Source organism: Triplophysa rosa, linkage group LG17, assembly GCF_024868665.1.
Source record: "Triplophysa rosa linkage group LG17, Trosa_1v2, whole genome shotgun sequence".
NCBI classification, from domain to species: Eukaryota; Metazoa; Chordata; class Actinopteri; order Cypriniformes; family Nemacheilidae; genus Triplophysa; species Triplophysa rosa.
The window spans coordinates 17880485-17900707 of NC_079906.1; the positions used below are offsets into that span (position 1 = coordinate 17880485).

General features: G+C 39.8%; 1 protein-coding gene across 2 annotated transcripts in view; it reads right to left on the bottom strand.

The window, feature by feature from the left end:
• Positions 1-1331: 1331 nt before the first annotated feature.
• faf1 (Fas (TNFRSF6) associated factor 1) overlaps positions 1332-20223 on the bottom strand; it is a 70006-nt gene continuing 51114 nt past the window's right edge. For both annotated transcript variants that reach the window (XM_057356354.1, XM_057356353.1), the window contains exons 15-19: positions 18713-18801; positions 15133-15213; positions 14419-14496; positions 11433-11648; positions 1332-2430 (exon numbers count right to left, since the gene is read on the bottom strand). In XM_057356354.1, the coding sequence (XP_057212337.1) occupies positions 2347-2430; positions 11433-11648; positions 14419-14496; positions 15133-15213; positions 18713-18801 (548 nt within the window). In that variant the 3' untranslated portion in view covers positions 1332-2346. The remainder of the gene's footprint in view (positions 2431-11432; positions 11649-14418; positions 14497-15132; positions 15214-18712; positions 18802-20223) is intronic.

A 20223-nucleotide genomic window follows, 5' to 3' on the forward strand; every position in this document is an offset into this window, starting at 1 on the left:
GAAGCATCATGAAGCATTTTTTGAGAGTGTAAAGCTGTGTATTTATTTATATAACATTACTACCACACGCATGCCCAGTCTACACAAAAAGTACTTTACAAAATTTACAAAAAATCCATTAAGTCCTCAAATGCAGAATTGTTTTTAAACAGAAGGATTACTGTTTCAGTTGTGGGAATCATTGTGCTCTTCTCATATTGCTCAGAACACACCTGTCAAAAGAACGATGATAAAGAGTGTATACAAGCTGGATCAAGCTGAAAGAAACATCAGTAATTCACTATTTAATGACAGCATTTCCGACCTGCACATCAATGCGTCTCTGACGGTACAAAGCCAATGTCTACATGCATTAACCAAACATTCAGTCATTGCAACAGTAATATCACACGCACACAGGAGCTGCATAACCAACATTTCACCCTCAGGCTGGTATTACCTTTCTCACCTCAATGAGCAATCTGAAAACTTAAGAGAATGAGAGAGAGAGAGAAAACGCACCTTTCAGTGCTTAAAAATAAGCACATTTGGGATACTGACCATTTAAAAGAATTATTCTTAACCAGCCTGTTTATGCACAAACATGTGAAGTTTATGCCATGCATGCTAGAATTAAAACGTTTTTCTTACTTTTCCCTAAAACTGTTTTGTGGACAATGAAGGAAAAACAGAAAGCCTCAGACATTTAAAACACCACTGTGTACAAAAGCGTTCACATTTTGCGAATGCTCATTTTGTGGCTTTGCCAAACACACACAGAGCTGAATTCAGAGAATCGTTACCTGACCAATGTAAAAGGATCACATAAAAGCTGTAATTTAGCGCTGTTGTTGTCACTTTGAATAAGCAGGTTTTCTCCTTTATTAGAAATGAACTCATTGACCAGAGCACAATGTTTGAGTTACTTTGATAACAAGTTCTTTCTCAGCAGTGGGTGAGAGAGAATGATTCATTTCTTCTCAGGGCATATCATCTGTGAAGGAAGTAGGACCCAATGAACACATTAAACATTCAGATTCCTTGCGTGAGAATGGGAGAAGAGAAATGCCAAGGCAACACATGAACGAATCAGCCGGCGGGTTAAAAAGATCTCTTCCTATTTGGTTTAACAAAGGTCATGTGTGAAAGACGCTACAAGGAAAATAATGCTTTTCTCAGTTCTTCTAGCAGTTACGAAACACGTTCAGAGCTACACTGACTCCCATTTGTTTTTTCTCATTAAAACCTTGGAGAGCTGTAAAGAAGTTCATTAAGCATTTAATTTCAGAGCCGAATGGGGAAAATTAACCGTGGACACCGATTAACACTGACCACAGACACTTAGAATGATCTGTTGGAGAATAAGAAAATTAATTCTTTCTCCATCTCCGTCTTTCGTAGCAGACATCAGTATGTCTTTTTAATACCTCGGCTCTTGAACCGTTTCATCGTAGGCACGCGCAAAGTTAACTTCCGGTGTTTCCGTTTTTAATTTAATTTATATTTAATGTATATTAATGTTAACTTATTTTAACATTTTATTGTATTCAATTGAACAAAAACTACGGAGGTCTACCGGAAGTTAAGTTTGGGCCACATAACATTTGTTTATGTTGTTGCCCCTGAAACCATCTATATATGTCATTCGTCACAAAGCAAAAGAGTGATAAACGTCCTCTCCACTCTTACGTATAAAGGTGCCATGTTTGAAGACACCATGACCTAAAGGTAAAAATAAAAAGTGTCAAGACACATGGATGTTCATATAGTCTTTATATAATGTATACCAACCTAAATCTAATACAGCATCAAACTTAAAAAGGAAAAAAAGGGGGAAAATAAACGTAAACAGTTGAGATTAAAACCAAGTATGTGTGGGAGAGAAGCTGGGCTCAGACGAGGGAGGGACTGTCCAGGGCCACGCTGAGAATCAGGGAGCCTTGGCGAGGTAAGGGACAAAAAATGGTCCAGCGTTCTCCAGGAAATGTCTCTTACTTTTTTTAATCGATTTATTTTTTTTCAACACAAAACGGGTCTAAAAAGCAGCCGCGGTGAGAACGCAGTCCTTGTGTGTGAGGCTGGCTTTGTTAGACATCCACACCTCTTGCTTGATTTTTTTCTTTTTCGTTTATCATACGTTTGGGTGAAGAAAGAACATTACACTGCAGTCATGTGAGGAGAATGTGTTTATCCGTGTGCTTGTGAAGGCCTCGGTGTGCATCCGATGTACACTCAGCATTCATATACAACGCACCGTGTGTGAGAGTGTGTGTGAGGGCTTGCGTGTGTTGGGTCGATGTGGACATCATGCTAAAAGTTCTTTGCTTTTTCTTCTTCTGGTTCGTCCCGGGACGTCTCCAAGGGGTTCTACTCTTTGGCCTCCAGGAACAGGGTCTCTTGAGGAAAGAGCTTAGCCTCCATCAGATTCCACGCCGGGTCTAACTGCGTTATCTGGACAGAGACAAAGAGTGCATTAAAGCAAAAACTGAATTAAAAACGTAGCCGGCTTATGCTAACAGTGCAGTCACATAAGCGTTCTACAAAAAGGAACTGCTCATTTTATTACCCAGGTACGCAAGAGGTGTGTGGGCTAAGACCATGCGATGTGTGGGGTCCGGCAGTCTAACATCATTGGTTAACGCTGAAATGCGATCACGTCCCTGTGTGAGGTATGTGTCCAGTTTCCTTTCGGTTAGTTGCTGTTTGTTATCGCAAATGGACCGATCACAGTGACGGTGTGAGCCCCCAAATTCATCAATTAACAATAAATCACGCTCAGTTTTGATATCAAAGATCACCATATCAACGTCAGCATGAGGTTGGTTGGACGTCTCAGCAAGAGAACTGAGATTTCAACAAACCCATCACAAGACCTCACGGCTTGCGATCCTGCAGCGCGAGAGAAAAGGAGAGCAGGAGATGATGGCTGCATTGTAGTGAGCTAATAGCTGAACGTTCTCCTGTTACACGAGGTCTTCGCTCACACCTGGGTGTCCTCGCACCGCACAGCCACGACGCTCAGCACAGGGGCTTAACTGCAGTCTGGTGACAGAAACTCTGATTAAGGCCTATTCTGCTCCCTCCAGCTCTCCCTGCTTGTAATTAAAACACAGAGCTGAAAGCAGCTGGGCTCGAAGGTCACAGGGTCAGAGAATAAAGCTAACATATCGGGTACTTTGAGCAGTGAGAACATTGCTGGATATTACCTGGCTGATGAAATAAATAAAAAAACATACCATCTCAACAGTAAAAAAAAGGAGTCGGAGTAATGTTTCTGAATCTTTTAAGCGAATACTAGACAATAAAAAAACGAACATTTATATTTTGAAATCAATGACTTGATTGAATATGAAAGAAAAGCAGACGGTGAGAGCCCAAACTAGAGGAGAACACCTTCAATACCGCTGATAAACAGTAATACAGAATACAATAATTAGCAAAGGGTGGCTATTTAAAGCATCCGAAAATACAACAGATTGATTGATTTTGAATTTTCTCTTTCTTTTTCACATAATCGTTACTTTCGTGTTACTACATCATTTATCTATCCTTCTAAAATGTGGAAAAATATGAATAAAGAATGAGTAAGTGAGCCAAAAGGCTGTGTGTGTGCAATGTACAGTACTGTATATATGAAAAATATTCCATACCATAGGTCACACCATACATATGAGAATAAGCACTAATGCAAATATGTGGAAATTTCCAAATCAAGTCCAAAAAAGGACAAGAAAAAGTACATGGGAGGTATCTGCCTGAACGAAAAATGCCATGATGCTAAGGTTTGTGCAAACTAAGGCTTTCTAAACAGTCGCTAAATTGTTCTGCGTTTTTCAACCGAGAGAGTTCAAGCTGTATTTTAACTTGGAATATTCTTTTGAGCATTAAATCGGATTTATAACGCAATAACCTTCATATCGGCGATGTCCGCGGATGTCCAAATTCGCTGTTTTTCAGGAAAAACACTGTAGGCTCATTAAATAAGATGTTGTCAACGTTGACAAGCACTTTTTAATACCGTTTAATGGTTAGACATTCGCAAACACAGGGGGGATAATAATAAAGATTTACGGCAAAAAGATCAAATCAGAAAATATGGAGCTGCAAGGTTTCAGAAGGAGAGCAGTGATACGACTGTTCTCAGGTAAGAGAGCATCATTACGACACACCTGATGTGAAGAACCGCAAAGATCGCTCTCAGTTCAGGGGGTTTGGCGGGAGAGGGGTGGGCACTATCACACCAGCCTCGGCACATTAGCTCTGTTGCCCCAAACCTCATTTTAGCGTGTGACTTGTGCCTTTTGTTTCTGACTCTGACCTGAAGGCACAGGAGGGGGGTAGCACCAGAGAGAGAGAGAGAGACGGGGAGAGAGAGAGAGGGAGCAGCTCTCACCAGGGGCACGATCCCCTCCGGTTCTTTCATGAGAGTGCTTAACAAAAACTTAAAATGGAAATGAACTCGAAAACCTGCTATAACACCCCAGCATCAGGTGAAGTAAATGAGGTTCGGGGGTGACGCAGGTGTGTGCGTGCGTTCGTGTTGATGACTGTTCTCTTTTCAAGGGGAAGGAGTGAAACAAGGTGACACTCCTATAGCAGAAGACAGATGCTGCGGGTGATTGTTTACATTGTTATCCAATTAACAGACCATAAGAGGAGAAGCATCTGTCAACAAACAAAGCTGTTGTTTTCCTCCTCGCCATCGACGTCTTTCGCTCTTTTTCCATTCTCTCGCTCCCTCCCTTTCTCCCGGCACTTGTTAGTCTCTGCATAACCTTCTGCTGAATTAAATTAGACCTCTCTGTGTGCAACACCGAATGTGGCAGTGTTTCTGACACCCTTTAACACACACAAACAAGAGTCATAAAATACAAGCTCGATGAAAACCTCCCGCCTGACGATCTAAACAGCAGTGTACCATTTTCTTTCCAACGGAGGACGTTAAGATCAAATGAATTCAAAGGCGCTTTGGTAGTGTGATCTTCACTGATGAAGAATACCCTCTCCTACTCCCAAAGTAAACAGAAGAGGAAAAGAGATCATTTGAAGGGTGAGAAGACTCATATCGTCGTAATCCTGAAGAGGTTTATTAAAGCAGAAGTGGCCGTGTGATGAGGAGAGGGCCGGACGCCTGTTTTCTTTGGGCCTTGATGATGTTGATGGCAGGTAATCTTGTTAAACCCTTGACGCACTCATCTTCAACGGCCCCACACACTCGCCAAACAAACACAGGACAGCCGCCCAAGATGACCAGAGGAAAAGGGGCAAAAGAGCAAGATCCAGCTCTCCAAAAGTAGAGTGCTACTCGACTTCTAAACTTTAAAGTGAGCGCTGACCTATGCGCCAACTATTACTCGGTTTTCATTTCGACTATTTACGCAAAAAGAAAAGTATTTTTAAAAACAATAATTCAAATCGAATGAAAAATCGAACTGTACACAAACAGCACCTGCAAGTGAAATGTTAACTTAATAGACTGTATTTATAATGCATGAATAATGTGCACTTCTTTTCCTGAAAGAAATAAGCACAAAAATCTGAGGATGCGTTATTATTCTTCCTGTAAGAAAGAAAAATCACAGATGAGATCTCTTTAACATCTCAATTATTTCTCTTAGAAATGAGATTAAATGGAGAGCAATTTGCTTAAATCCTCTGCGTCTTTCTCCTGAGAAAAACACTCAGAAAACTCACAAATGTCTCTCTAAAGTTTCTGAAAATATCTAAACAATGCCACAAACCGAGCTCGAATTTGCAAAGACAATATTATTGAAGATCTTAATATGAACTCAAATATTTCTCATCAAATTTTCCCAAATTCAGATGATTTAACCTATATAATCTACATTCATTTACAGCTCAATACTCTCAATGTCTCATTTGTTTCCATTTGGACTTCTCTCGAGCAATTTTAGGAGAAACATCTGCGACTAAGTTGATAACTAAATGAAACTGAGAAACACAACAAGTCTCCTGACCTATAAAAATGCAATTTGAGCGTTAACATTTTCCTGATCACATATATCAGATAACAGGAAGATATACACATGCCGGTATTAGTGGTGACTGTAATGTGCCATTAAGAAGAACTACTTTTGGTCGGTTATCTTTTGCTTTTAGAGGAACACATGAGTGGAATAGACTCCCAGTGGAGCTAAAAGAATTAAAATACTTAACAGGACACAACGGTTTCTCGAAAAAGCTGAAAATATGGCTATTGACACATCAAAATTGTGATCATTTATAGTGATTTATGGATATGGTATGGTAGTCTGAAAATTTGTTTTAATATTCTTGGTTTCATTTCTTAATTTTTTTTCTTGTCCTTAACATGATGTATTATTATTTTATTTATATTTTCTTTCTGTCCTTAACATCAACCTGCCGAAAAAGGGACTACGGATGAAAATTAGCCAGTGTTGGCTAAATCTGGTGCATTTTACATATTGTATGTTTTATTAATGTGCATTGTCCCTGATTAAATAAAATGAATGAATGAATGAATGAACATTTTCCTCTATACTACACGTTTAAAGACTGTGTATTTATTATCATTTATAACATTACTTTTTCCTGAAAGAAAGAAACGCACAATCTAATTCTGTTTCACTATTATAAAATAACCTGTGCAGCTGAAGGCAAAATTCATCGGTTAGTGTAGTTGCTGTGTTTTGCTGTGAAATACGATCAGTACTTTTTAATGAAAAAGTAATTTGCATCATTGACTGTACTGTGTACATTTGTACAATGAGACTATTTAAAAAGTCCTCTCCCACTCCGGAATTAATACCGGAGTTCAGCAGAAAATGAATAAAAAGCTGAATGGCGTGTCTTCTGTGCAGTTAAAACATAATATACTGATGTCACTTGCAGCTGCCAGTTTAGTTTAATTAATTTCATTATTAGTATACTTAAGGATTAACCTGATCAATAACACAGTACAAACTCATTAAAATAACAATACAGAGTTTCATCATAAAGCAGGTGTATGTTACCAAGCTCAGGCAAAGTAAACCAGGCAAACACATTATTATCATTTGCTGCTTTAAGGCATGCCCGGCTTCCGAATCACGCAGTCAAATCATTTGAAGTAAATTCGTAATAAACTCAGTTTTGGTCCGCACGCATGCGGTCGGAGAATTGTTTGAGCTCAGTCAAATAAATATTGCTGTTCATTAGGGTTCATAAAAGGACTAATAATAAGCATCTAAAAGAGAAGGAAAATAAAGGCCGGACACACAAGATGGTTGCCCAAACAGAAGAAATAAAACAAACCAACAAAAAACGAGAGAGAAAATATACAGCTGAAACAACGCGTTTCTAATGAAGCCATTTAGAGGTCTCCAGCATTAATTAAAACCCAATGGCCAGGTCTGTGTTAGAGCTGTTGTGGAGTGTTTATTTGGCCAATTAGAAAAGCGGTGGGAGATCATTATCTGCCTGCAGGAGCGGTGAGGGCGTTAGTGTTCGCAGTGCCGGGGTAAGACTCTGCTAAGGGCCGGCCGAGGGAGGGACGGGGGGAGAGGTTTTCCACCTCTGGGGAGAAGTCAGTTCTGGCTCCCTGCTTGCCTTTGGCGTGACAGCGGGGGTCTGAAGGCAAGAAGCCAACATTAATGCAAAGATAGGCACAGACGTCAGATAGAGCTGACGTCAGCCATGTTAAACGGCACATCTGAACGGCTCTCTGTGGGGAGAAGAGCTATATTATACACTGGTGGTTTTCAACTGCCACTTGAAACAATGTCAAAACTTTTTTTTCACAAAAGAAAGTGTTATTTACATGTAATATTGTGCTAAAATGTTCAAATCTAACTTCAGTATTATGCTACAATATTTAAATCTAACCTGAATATTAAGCTAAAATATAAATTAAACACTAAATCAAATTTTATACCAAAATTGACCGACTTTATTATTATACTAAAATACTAATTTTGAAATGCTGAAACGTTTAAATCTAACATCAATATTACACTAAAATATTAAAATGCCATTTTTATTATAAGATAAAATATTCTATCAATACAAACTTTATTACACAAATATATTAATTGGTTTTAACTTTAATATAAATTTATATCTAACAAAATGTATATTACATATAATTTAATTAATTAATATTAATTAATTCTAACTTTAATATATAATATAATATATTATAATTCCATATACTATACAGTACATCTACTGTATAGTTATATCTAAATCTAACTTGAATGTTGCATAAAAATAATATTGATATCAGAAGCCAATAATTCATCACACAAAAACAAGAAAACAAATATTTAACATTTTCATAATTTCTAGATTTACATAGTTTTCCACATAAGCATCTAAACACTTAATTGTGAATTTGCACCAAAATAATGTATCCTCATTATATGACTCAATATAAAAAGCCTCTAAAAAATATAAAAAAATGTAAATAAATGTAAAAGATGTGAACAAATCCTTCAGTGATGCTTCAGTGAAATCTTCACTGAACTGACCTGGAACAAAATCACCAGCTGACAACCACTGTTAAACACCCCACAGTACACGTGATGCTAGGTTGCCGTCCTTAAAATGTCGGAGAGATAACTAGCTAACTGAAAAACACAAAGCAAAAAGAACATCCTTGTGGTGCGATCTGAGATCCGAGGAGCTATGTGACTGTGCCATAACGTTAATGAGAGTTATGAATAGACAGGGAATCCTGAAGCTGCTTTCTAATCCTCCCTCACGCTCTCGTTCAGAAGAGTGCAGGTGCATTGAATCCGTCCATCAAAAGGAAAGAAAAGAACAAACAGCTCGCAGACAAACACAAACCCTCGCAGGCCGCAAATGAAACAAAAGCCTTCAGACACTTGTTCCATCTCTCTCGCTCTCTCTTTTTTAAACTCCTCTGTTTAATCACTCTCTTATTGCTGGCAATTATCTTGGTTTTGGATGCGAGGGGGGGAGAAAAGAGAGATGAAGTTTAAACATTTGTGCAGAATTACAAATGCAATAGTGCTCATGGCCTAATCCTGTGGGAGGGATAGAGCGAGTCTGTGGCAGAGATGATTTTAATTAGAAGAGAGAGGAAGAGAGAGAGAGAGAGAGAGAGAGAGAGAGAGAGAGAGAGAGAGGATTAAACACAAGTACTGTAGTCACAGTCACAAACACAGCCTGTTTTTCCTGCTTTTCGTCTCCCTCCTTTCTTGAATACACGTTTCACCCTCTGCAGAGACGCACAACTTGCTTCACTTTTGGTTTCTGAACCTCGACTTTAACTACGTTAGCATCCAAACTGAAATGGAGCATTGATAAGTGACTGATTTAGAACACTAAATAGTCAGCATGTTATACAAATAGCACTCATAATGAAAACACAAGAGGAGTCTAGACACAATATTGCAATACAGAAAAATGCAATTCTAAGATAAGCATAAAAAAAAAGATAACCAAAAACATATATAGCACATAACACTATTATCAACAATGAATGAATTATTTGTATAATCATTAGATATATCGGAAAAATAATCGTTATCGGTCGTTAAAATTGATTTTCCACACTACAGGCTATCGGTTAATGTTTTAAAAACAGCCAGAAATATACTATCAATCAAAAGAGGACAGGAAAATGCAATGCATTTGTGCTCTGTATATACAAAGTTCAGAAACATTGCCAATCTTATGTTCAATATTAATAGTCATTATATGAATTAATAACATTCAGAAAGAAATATTAATTTAACCTTCAGAATTTTGTCAGTGCGAGTTAATAGATAGTATCGGCAGATATCACTCGGAATAATGGGCTATCGGTAGAGAAATTTAGTATCGGTGCATCTGTAATAATCATCATTTATTTCACTTTGATTAGCAAAAAATACAAGGATACATTTACTGTGGCTTAACAATTCAATATCAGATTTTCACTACATGATTGTCATGGCCAAAAGAACTGATGATGATAATATTTCTTCAATATCCATTAAAATTATTATCTATTTAATTATTATTTAAATTCATAATGATTTTGATTTTGTGTGTTTTTTCTTTGTTGGTTTTGTGTGTTCTTTTCTTTATTGGCCATTGAACTGAAGGAAGGCAGAGAGAAAGTTTGTAACTTGTAACTAAAGTATGCAATAACTGCAGTGCAGAGTTTTTTTACAACATTATCATGTGTAGTATTAACCCAATATTGATCATCACTATTACTGTCAATACATTATATTATTCGGTCTATGTATACATACATTTTAAAACAATCTTAGCATTAAAGGCTAGTCTTAAAGTGATAGTTCACCCAAAAATGAAAATTCTGTCATCATTTATTCATCCTCGTGTCATTTCAAACCGTTATTGCATTCTTTCATCTGCAGAACACAGAAGAAGATATTTTGAAGAGTGCTGGTACCAGCACTGGTTTTGAGTCCATACAACAGAAGTGAATGTGTACCGCCGTTGTTCGTTTACCAACACTCTTCAAAATATGTGTTCACGCAGAATAAAGTGATACAGGTTTCAAACGACAAGTGAGTGAGTCAATTTTGGGGTGAACTATCCCTTTAAAACACCGCCTTCAGAGACGACTCGAGACGTTTTGAAACAGACCGAAACAACATTTACGCGAGCGATAAGTGTGTAAGTTATGTTTGTTGGTCGGTCTTAGCACCGGTCCCCAAAGGGTTTGATGACATGCTGTTTGGGCAGGCCTGCACACATCTCTCCATTAATGGAAAGCCCATTTCTGTTTCCATGCTGTTAATTAGTCGGGTCGTTAAGAGCAGTGCTTGTTATCTACCTGCTGCAGAGCGCAAAAAACGCACCACTTTAATGACAGCACTCACACACACACACACACGGGACACGGAACTGCTGACTGTATCCGAAGTAGCCAGTGCACCTTCCTTCTGCCGGCATTGCAATTAATATTCCACAAATAGATGTAAAAATATAAAATACACAAGAGGAAAAGAAATACTAATTAACCAGGCATGGCTTTTAATTAATGTGCAGGTGTGTGACTATCTGTGGAACATACACACACACGGACTGAGATGAGCAACAAACTTCTGCCACACGCTGGGATTAACTAGCCAATTATACACTCTATTTTTCCTGCTGAGCTGTAACACTCACACACACTCTCACACACACACACACACACACACACACACACACAGTTATTAGTGCACCGCAGATGGACAGGAATTAAAAGATATTCACCATCAGTGGGGATCTAGTCTAATATCATGTTCCAGCATGGGGAAAGATGCCCACACAAAATATATTGAACAGGAGGAAGGAAGTTCTGGTCATGAGCAATGGCATTATGATGTCAGTGTGTTAAACTAGTGATACTTTGGGAACCAATTTACTAAATGTGCTTCCAATACAAGAAAATGTGTATTTCATTGTATAAACAAATGACATTTCTTAACGATTCATTTTATGGTTAGGACTTGCGTGTGTGAACTCACATTTCTGCGTGGAAAGGTGGTGAGCAGTTTGAACTCATCAGATGGGTAGCCCTTGGAGGCGACGAAATCAAACAGGACCTGGAGTTTACAGCTGCCCAGAAATCGCCTTACCAAAAACTCGCCGCTGGGCGTCCTGATGCGGAGCTTGCTGATTGGCTCTGCCCCCTCCTCGTTGGGCTCTGGTGGCAGGGCCTGCTCCAGTGAGCGACGGATAGCCTGCGCAGGGGACGGCAAAACAGTAACGGAGATTGCACAAAAACATGTATCTCAGCTTTGACCTCAGAGATGTTTAGCTAATAAATTCTTTTTTAAAAAACTACAGCAGAGACACGATTGCACCACATCGCATTAGCAAAGATCTTACGAAACCGTAAAAACGCGTGCTGAGCAAGTCGTGCGTCGAGAGCCCTAATTTGAACCCTTCATCACGACTTGATCGCTGCCACCGTAAACGAGGAAAAAATCCTCGTTTTCACACTGTCATTTTCTCCTCGTGAGGGAAAAATAAAAAGATGCAAGGATGGGGTGGGCAGTGAGAAGAAACAAACACAGATAAAAGAGAACACGAGCAAAAGCAAGAGAGAGAAAGCGAGGTGAGGGAATTGTGCCGTCTCCGGTGACACGGAGCACGACCTGCAGCCTCCTCTGTGCATTTCAACTCAAGCTTGTTGTTCCTGTTGTGACACCGGGCAGCATATGCTGTGACAAAACACGCAGGCTTTATTTACACACCATAATGCAATTATATTTCATCAAAGTGTACAACAGTAGCTCATTAGCAGCAGGTGCTTGTGCGAGCGCGTGCCGGCCCAGCTCCCTTAGGTAGGGGTCGCGTGTAAAAAGCCCTCTGGGGGACGCACGGCGTCTCTGCTCGGGACGTATGTGTGGATGTACGTGTAATTCCTCCTCCCTACGCACAAAGGGCACTGAGGAGCATCCTTTTCACTGCGTTGAACAAACAGTGTGTGTGTGTGTGTGTAGCACCTGACGGCAGAGAATAATGACATCACCACTCCCCACTTCCTTTTATCCTCCCGGTCACAAAAGAGTCCAAATCACAGAGAGCATTTCCCCTTTCTCCTCCTCTGTACACTTGTGCTGTTTGCGTCCCTCCGGTGTTCCTATTGTGGCCGGCTGAGGTGCTGCGGTTTGGGCATGTGCGTGTGCTTGGATAGACTCCAGGTGGAGAGCATCTTTACCGCCTTGTTTACACACACACACACACACAATGTCGCAGAAACGATGCGCCGGACAAAACCGCCACATCCACCCGTGCAACCATACTGTAACAGCTGTTGCCAAATAAGCCTTGAGTATCTTCCATTCATCAGAAATGAATGTACGACGTTCGCATCTAATCAACTTCCCTTTAGGAGCAAGAAAGGTTAATTGCGATTGCGCGTCAACCCAAACTGTCCCCTCTACGACATCACACATCGTGTCATAAGGTCCAACAGGTGAACCCGACGGCGGAGATTAGGAATCAAAGAAATTCACAACCTGCAGATTGACGTCCAAAGGAGTGACTCCGTCGTCATACATGCGGGACTACGTTTCATAACACGGAGGGAAAAGATAAATAACAGTGCTGCTGATCTTATCAGCGTGTGGAAGTGTGTTTTCTGTACCTCTGCTCCCCTCGGGCTTATTACAGACAGCAGGTGAACAACTTTCAAACCCGCTCTCATTAAAACACAGGACTGCTGCTGAGTTAACATCTCACACACTGACAACACGAACACAATAAACCGATCGGACACAATTACCTCGCCGGTTGGCCGTCTTTGTGTTTACCTCACCACAATGTGCCTTATATTAAAAGCTTTGTGCATTAAATGAAGCTAGAATGAGCTATTGTAGGGTATCGTATGTTTGAAGGTCTACACTGTAGCTTACACTCCTCCTCCTGAAGCGAACACAGCCGTGCCAGTGGGGGGGAACGCAAGGTCTAAAAGAGTGAACTGAACCAATTACAAGCTTTTGTTGAGGATAAAAGTGACAAATCGTCTTTACCTGAGCGGTGCTGCTTAGTATTTATTGCTGAATAAACAGACAATAATCTGACACCGGGGAGTGTCGGCCGGGTTATCAGCTTTCCGCTTAACTAAACGTTATGAGCTGTGTATTTTGTGTGTTTGAGCACGAGCGAGTACACCCTGTGCTGCAAACTTTCTTTTCTTTGGCAGTAATAAAACACACCATCTGTAAGACATTCGAATGGTAATATGGCATTGTATTCTGCACATGCTCTGATCGAGTGATAGCGCGGGCGAGTATTTGCTCACTCCTACGGCTACAGGTGAGATTTAACTTTCCGTGACACTTTTTTGACGGCGTCTTTGTGAGCGTGTCAGGGCTTTGACGTGCACCTGCCGTTTTGAACGGCCTGAGAAACATAAATGCAAAAGGTGCAGGGACGGCGCTCAAAAATGCATGTGATTTGTGTTCCAATGTAAACGTGTGGCAAGTGCGGGTACGACGGGACATGACGGTTCATAGCTGTCATCGCTATTTTTCCTATTCTCCTTTATGTGGCATGTTTGGGAAATCTTAAAACATGTTCATGTCAACGTGCGTGATTTCATTTAGGATTACAGCATCAGTGCCATTTTGTATGCCTCATTGGATGAGAAAGAGCAGTTTGAACATTCAAAGTGATGTAATCCAAAAGGTTTTAAAATCATTAATGGTTCTTGTGCATTTTTGAATTAGCAGGAAATAATACATGACAAAAATATTGTCGCAGATTGCAAACAAAGCTCAAAACTGTCTCTCAAGTTTCACTAGCCAACATAGCATAAAAATAAAACAAGGAAACCAGTACGTTTTTGTGCAGTCCAGTAACCTAACACGGAAAGATCTTGATCACATGGGCTGTGTCACGCTATTTTAAAGGTGAATTACATAAAGGCGATCTCAGGTTTTCTTGGAATGCTTGTCGTTAAAACAGTGTTATTGAAACAGTCACCAATGAACGAAACCTCACCTCTCGTTCGTCCTCATGCTCTTTCCTGATTCGCTCCTGACGGACTTGCTCCGCCTCCTCTCGTTCCTGCGCTTCTCTCTTTAAAAACACATTAAAAACAATAAATATCAATACAATGAATACAAAACTTACACTCATTTAACACCTTTATATCCTATTTTGTGTAACTGTTTTTGGTTTTTAAACATATTAACAGGGCTGGAAATGGGGGGAACACGGGGGACGGAGTCTAGAGAGTGATTTTCAAGGGGGGATGGAGTTCCACCTTAAAATGTAGAGGATTTCCATCTTTTATCATGGGAATGGCCTCCAAAAGCTATGCGTGTTTCATATGCAAATATAGTGGCATGTTCTGCATTCACGGTTTAATATAAAATATGTCCCAACCCCATTCTCAAAAATTGGATAATGCGCATTTCTCAATTTACATAAAACATGCTTTCAAGATACAAGTCCTTTCGAAAGAGTTAAAATCTTGAAAATCAATCGATTAGTATTCAAAAAAGCCAATTTCAAGATTGACTTTAAAACGCACAATTACTTAATGTTTTTGCACTGTGATAAATAAGAAGATTGCCGGCTTGAAATTCTTTTTGGAAAGTAAAAGAATCATTTTCAAGAACTTGAATGCCCCCATAACATATTAATCCAACACAGTACCAAACCGATCCGAATGTGAAAAAGTGTCAAAAACGTCAGTAAATGTCGCCGAACCTTTTTACGATCAGCCTCCAGAGACAAACGATAAGCTTCATCCTGTTCTCTCTTGACCATTTCTCTGGCTTCACGTTCATCCTGAAAAGAATAAAACATTAAGAAACAATAACGCATGTTGCCATTAAAGAAAAAAGAAAACATACAGTTTTCAAAAGAAATCAAATACGCAGTTTGTCATTTTGATCGATCACTTTTGTACTCACTGTATTTTATGAAATTGTAAACTGCATTATGTAAATCCTAAAACAAATATTCACTAAGAGCATGTCTATCCAAATAACAATCCCATTGTAACTTTGACGTACGAGATGGTTCCCTGTCATTGTCGGCAGTAATGGCCACATACTGAATTGTATTGTACTGTCTGACACACTAACTGGGTGACCAATGAAAGAGTATCTTATAGAAGTGAATGCGTGGAGTTCCTCTACATACAATGGAGGGCTCTTTTATTCTCATTGTGTGTGTGTGTGTGTGTGTGTGTGTCCTGTTTGTTAAAACCCAGCTGCAGGTCTACCTGCTGAGATTGAAGACTGTTGCTTTTGTACAGCTCTGCCCGTGTGATTGTTTTTGGCCTTTATAAGACTAAGGGCCTTTTCTCCTGGATGGACCTTGTGTGGAAAAGTGAAAGAGTTCTGACCACACAAAGTGAAGCAAAAGAAAAGGAAGGATACAGGAGAGAAAAGAGGGATGGAGAACAGAGGCTGATCAAAGGAGAGATACATCCTCAAATTCTATTCAGAGCTGTAAAAGAGTGTGCGGGGGCCGGGATGCCTTACAGGAAGAGTTTGTGGGTGGATGTGGGTCTTTCTCTATTCTGAAAGCGAATGTGAACATTGAAACAATTCTGACACAGGTGAATTGGGATTACAAACTGGACCTTTTATGGTGGACATAAAAACAAATACACATTGACTTTTCCAAAGACAATGTTCTTTTGAAGAGCCGCCAAATCTCTTGCTTTAAAAGGCAGATTCTTTCAAAAGGAGTTTTATGTGCCACTGTTATGATAAAGCCAAGAGAAGCCGTCATTTAAAGCAGTTTAGACACACGTGATGACACTGAATGACACACTTAACCGCTGTGAAACATTGTAATAGCTCCTTCCTGTTCTAACCGTTCACCCAAAAATAAAAATCCTGTCATTATTTATTCACCCTGATGTCAATTAAAATCTGTACGTCTCTTTCTTATGTAATACATAAAAGAAGATATTTTGAGAAATGTCTCAGTGCTTTTGTTTTGTATCTCCAACAACAAAGTCAAAAATACTAAAAAAGGCAATGGTGAGAAGTACGAGAACCATATTTCCAACATTCTTGTCTCTTTCTCTAACAGTCCACATACAGTGAGTCAGTGTCGCGAGCTGTGCTGAAGCTAATGAAGCAAGTGAATAACTATTTTCCCCTTGACTGCACGACCCCGGGTCACGTCCCCCAGACACTCTGAGGAATGCTGTTGAACATCTCGCTGAATGAGTGTGTGCTGTTTCATCTGACTGCGGATCCAGACGGTGTACAGACAGACAGACGAGCGGCCGTCTGTGGGTCACTCTGAGTCACCGAATGTACAGGGGACACGCACATGGGGATATTTCTGCAAGGGACTTTAAAGGGCAATCCTAAACTGCCTCAAATGGCATGCGGTTAGCGGCGGTACAACAACAAACGCTTTCAAACAACAAGCCTCCCACAACTCGCTCATTTGTTTACAAACACAAGGGTGACACAAAAGGTTCAGGTCTGGGCGCCACACCCGCTTCGATCACCAGAAGTTCAGTTAAATTATAAAGAAAAGTTTTCTCATTACAGTGTATATGGTATATATAGTACAGAGAATATGAAGGTTCATTGTGTGTATATATATATATATATATATATAAGCAAACAGCTCAAAAGTTCAAAAAAAGGAGCATTAAAGTAGTGCATTATATAGGAAATCTTCCGCAGGCTTTTGACAGCTCTGAAAGTTTAGCAAACAACAGCCTTTTCGCAGTTCATTTACACAACAATGGCATTTTGAGGGCCTGAAAGTGCAAACTTTTGAAAATGTGATTCTAAATGCATGTTCATAGAAACAAAATCATCATTACCTCATGCGAAAGAGTGTTACATGCTCAGTCTATAGGCAGGCATGGGTACCTGACAGACACATAGTGTTTCTTTACAAAGTCTTTTCGCAAAATATAACATGGAGGAAAATATTGTGCTTAACCCCACAGCTGGAGGCCAAATGTAAGCGCTACAAAAAGTAGTGCAAAAAGCATTCCTGTTGCATTTCTTCTAGCACACTCAACCACCCTAACTTTGTTTCTGCCCGTTCACATCACCCGAAAAAATTACAGCCACGAGGAGCAAACCAATGAGTTTCTAGCCGAAATCCATCAACGTGTCATTCAAGCAGTTATTCAAGCGATGCGACTGAAGGAAGCAGATATTTCGCACCCTAATGGAACACAAATCATAAATAACGTTTTTAATTCAACTATTTACCAAGCTGGGAAAACCAAACAGCCTAATAGCATGAGAAGACAAAACAAAACACCTTTAGCACGGAAAAGTTATGAGATAGCATAAATCATTTCTGTTGCTTTATGTAACCAATGAACTCAAAGCGTCCCACGCAGGTGGCCAAGCAGAAAGGAGAATGCTGGCACGAGGCAAGAACTGTCAAGACCTATCTCATCATCGAGTCAACCGGCCTCGGGGAAACAGTAACCTGTATGAATATTTCCCACCAAACCACAGACACACAGGTGAGGATAGATGCACAGCGAGGGTAGACAGACCTGTCACGACAACGGGGCATGTAACAAACACAACAATTAGTGTTTTTAATTAGTCAGGAAGTTCATGAACGTTGCCGAGAGGTATTTAGAGATTCACTCTTAGGAATCAGCTCACATGTTGAAAAGGAGTCGTTTGCAAGTTCGACAGATGGACACATGTACACTGTTTTTGTTTGCTGAGCTTTCATTGATTTAGACAATCAGTGACCACAACACACCGAGCGCGTATCCTGCCAGCTTTGTGTCGGGTCCACGAGCTTATATTACACAGTCAGCTCAATTGTGCCTTCTATGCCACAATTTGTCTGAAACCCAGACAAGCATACAGATGTAGGCGGAGCATCTTTTCTTCTTTCTGTTTGATGAGGGCGACTTTTATGAGTCAGACAATGAGTGGTCATCTGTCCCAGCATGCCCGTGATACTTTGTTGTGGCCTAAAATATAACTAATCAGGAAAAACATCCGTACAGCTTTATATACATTTGTCATCAGAACCATGAATGTAATGAATTACAAGCGACGTGCTTGTAATGCAGCAGATTACATTCTGTAACGAGAAAGCACAGAGACTGACAAAACAAGATCACTCCCATTATAACTAACAAAGCTGTCTACAGCACATATAGTTGAATAGCACGCAAACTATTACGGGTGTAAACTTCTTCCACAAGCCAAACGCAGTGCTTCTATTTTGGAAAAGAGAGCCTCAGCCATAGACAATAAATAAACAAAACAAAAATATTGGTGATTATACGGAGGGTCAGTCTCTGTCTCGTGTGCGGTCTCACCTCATCTTTGATATCTTCTTGCTGCTGTGCGGTGAAGATCTCCATAGCTCCCATGAGTCTCATCATCAGCTCATCCACTGTTGTGTTGCCTTCGTCACACAAAAACACACACACACATTAACACAACAATGTGAGTGTTCAACATGTTTTATTCTAAAACTTCATTCAGTGGGGATCAAATGAGGCCAGGTTCAAAATCTGGGTGGGATTATAAATATGTGACCTCTGTTTTGACCATGTGACCTTTGTGTAAAGGTCAAATAGCCATAAAGGTCAAATATTGTGAAACAAAATATTAAGTAAACCAAAAGGGAAACATTAAAACCTTTTTTTTCTTAAAATGTGTGTTTTAAGGCATGGTAATGACTAAGTGTTAAAGTGTACACTATTATCTTGTGTGTTGTTTAGGTTTGTGGCACCAAGCGCTCACTAAAAAAAATGATGCAATTGTTTTTCAACTTCAGACATTTTTATTTAAAATAATAAAATGTTTCTTTCACCCATAACCAACATTAAATTTTCTTTTTTTAGTATATACAGTATATTTACATACACACCTATATAATAATACATATATACAGTGAGGGAAATAAGTATTTGATCCCCTGCTGATTTTGTAAGTTTGCCTACTTACAAACAAATGAAGGGTCTATAATTTTTATGGTGGGTTTATTTTAACTGATAGACACAGAATATTAAAAAAAATCAGGGGAAAAAAATGTTATATAAAGGTTATAAATTGATTTGCATTTCAGTCAGTGAAATAAGTTTTTGATCCCCAAGCAAAACATAACTTTGTACTTTGTGGAGAAACCCTTGTTGGCAAGCACAGAGGTCAGACATTTCTGATAGTTGGTCACCAGGTTTGCACATGTGTCCGGATACATTTAGTCCACTCCTCTGTCAATCTTTAAGGTTTCTTGGCTGTCGCTCAGCAAATTGGAGTTTTAGCCTCCTTCACAGAGGTTCTATAGGACTAGGGTCTAGAGACTGGCTAGGACATTTAATGTGCTTCTCCTTAAGCCACTATTTGGTTGTCTTGGCAATATGTTTTGCGTCTTTGTCATGTTAAAGGCTCATCCATGACCCATCTTCAGTGACCTAGTTAAGGGGAGGAGGTTCTCGTCCAAGATTTTACGGTACATGGGCCCGTCCCTCAGCCCCTCAATGCGGTGAAGTCATCCTGTATACCTGTAGCAGAGAAAAAGCCCTAAAGCAGAATGTTTCCAACACTGTGCTTCTCTGTAGACATGATGTTCTTGGGCTCATAGTCAGCATTTCTCTCCCTCCAAACACAGGAGTCCATTTTGGTCTCCAGCAGTGCCAGCACTTTCGCCAAAGCCTTTTCTGAATCATTTTTATGTTCATTGTCAAACTTAAGACGAGCCAGGCGGGCCTTCTTGGGCAGGAGGACCTTGCGGGTGCTTCAGGATTTCAGTCTACTGTGGCATAGCGTGTTACCAATGTGTTACCAATGTTTTGCTTGCTAACTGTGTTCCCAACTGTCTTGA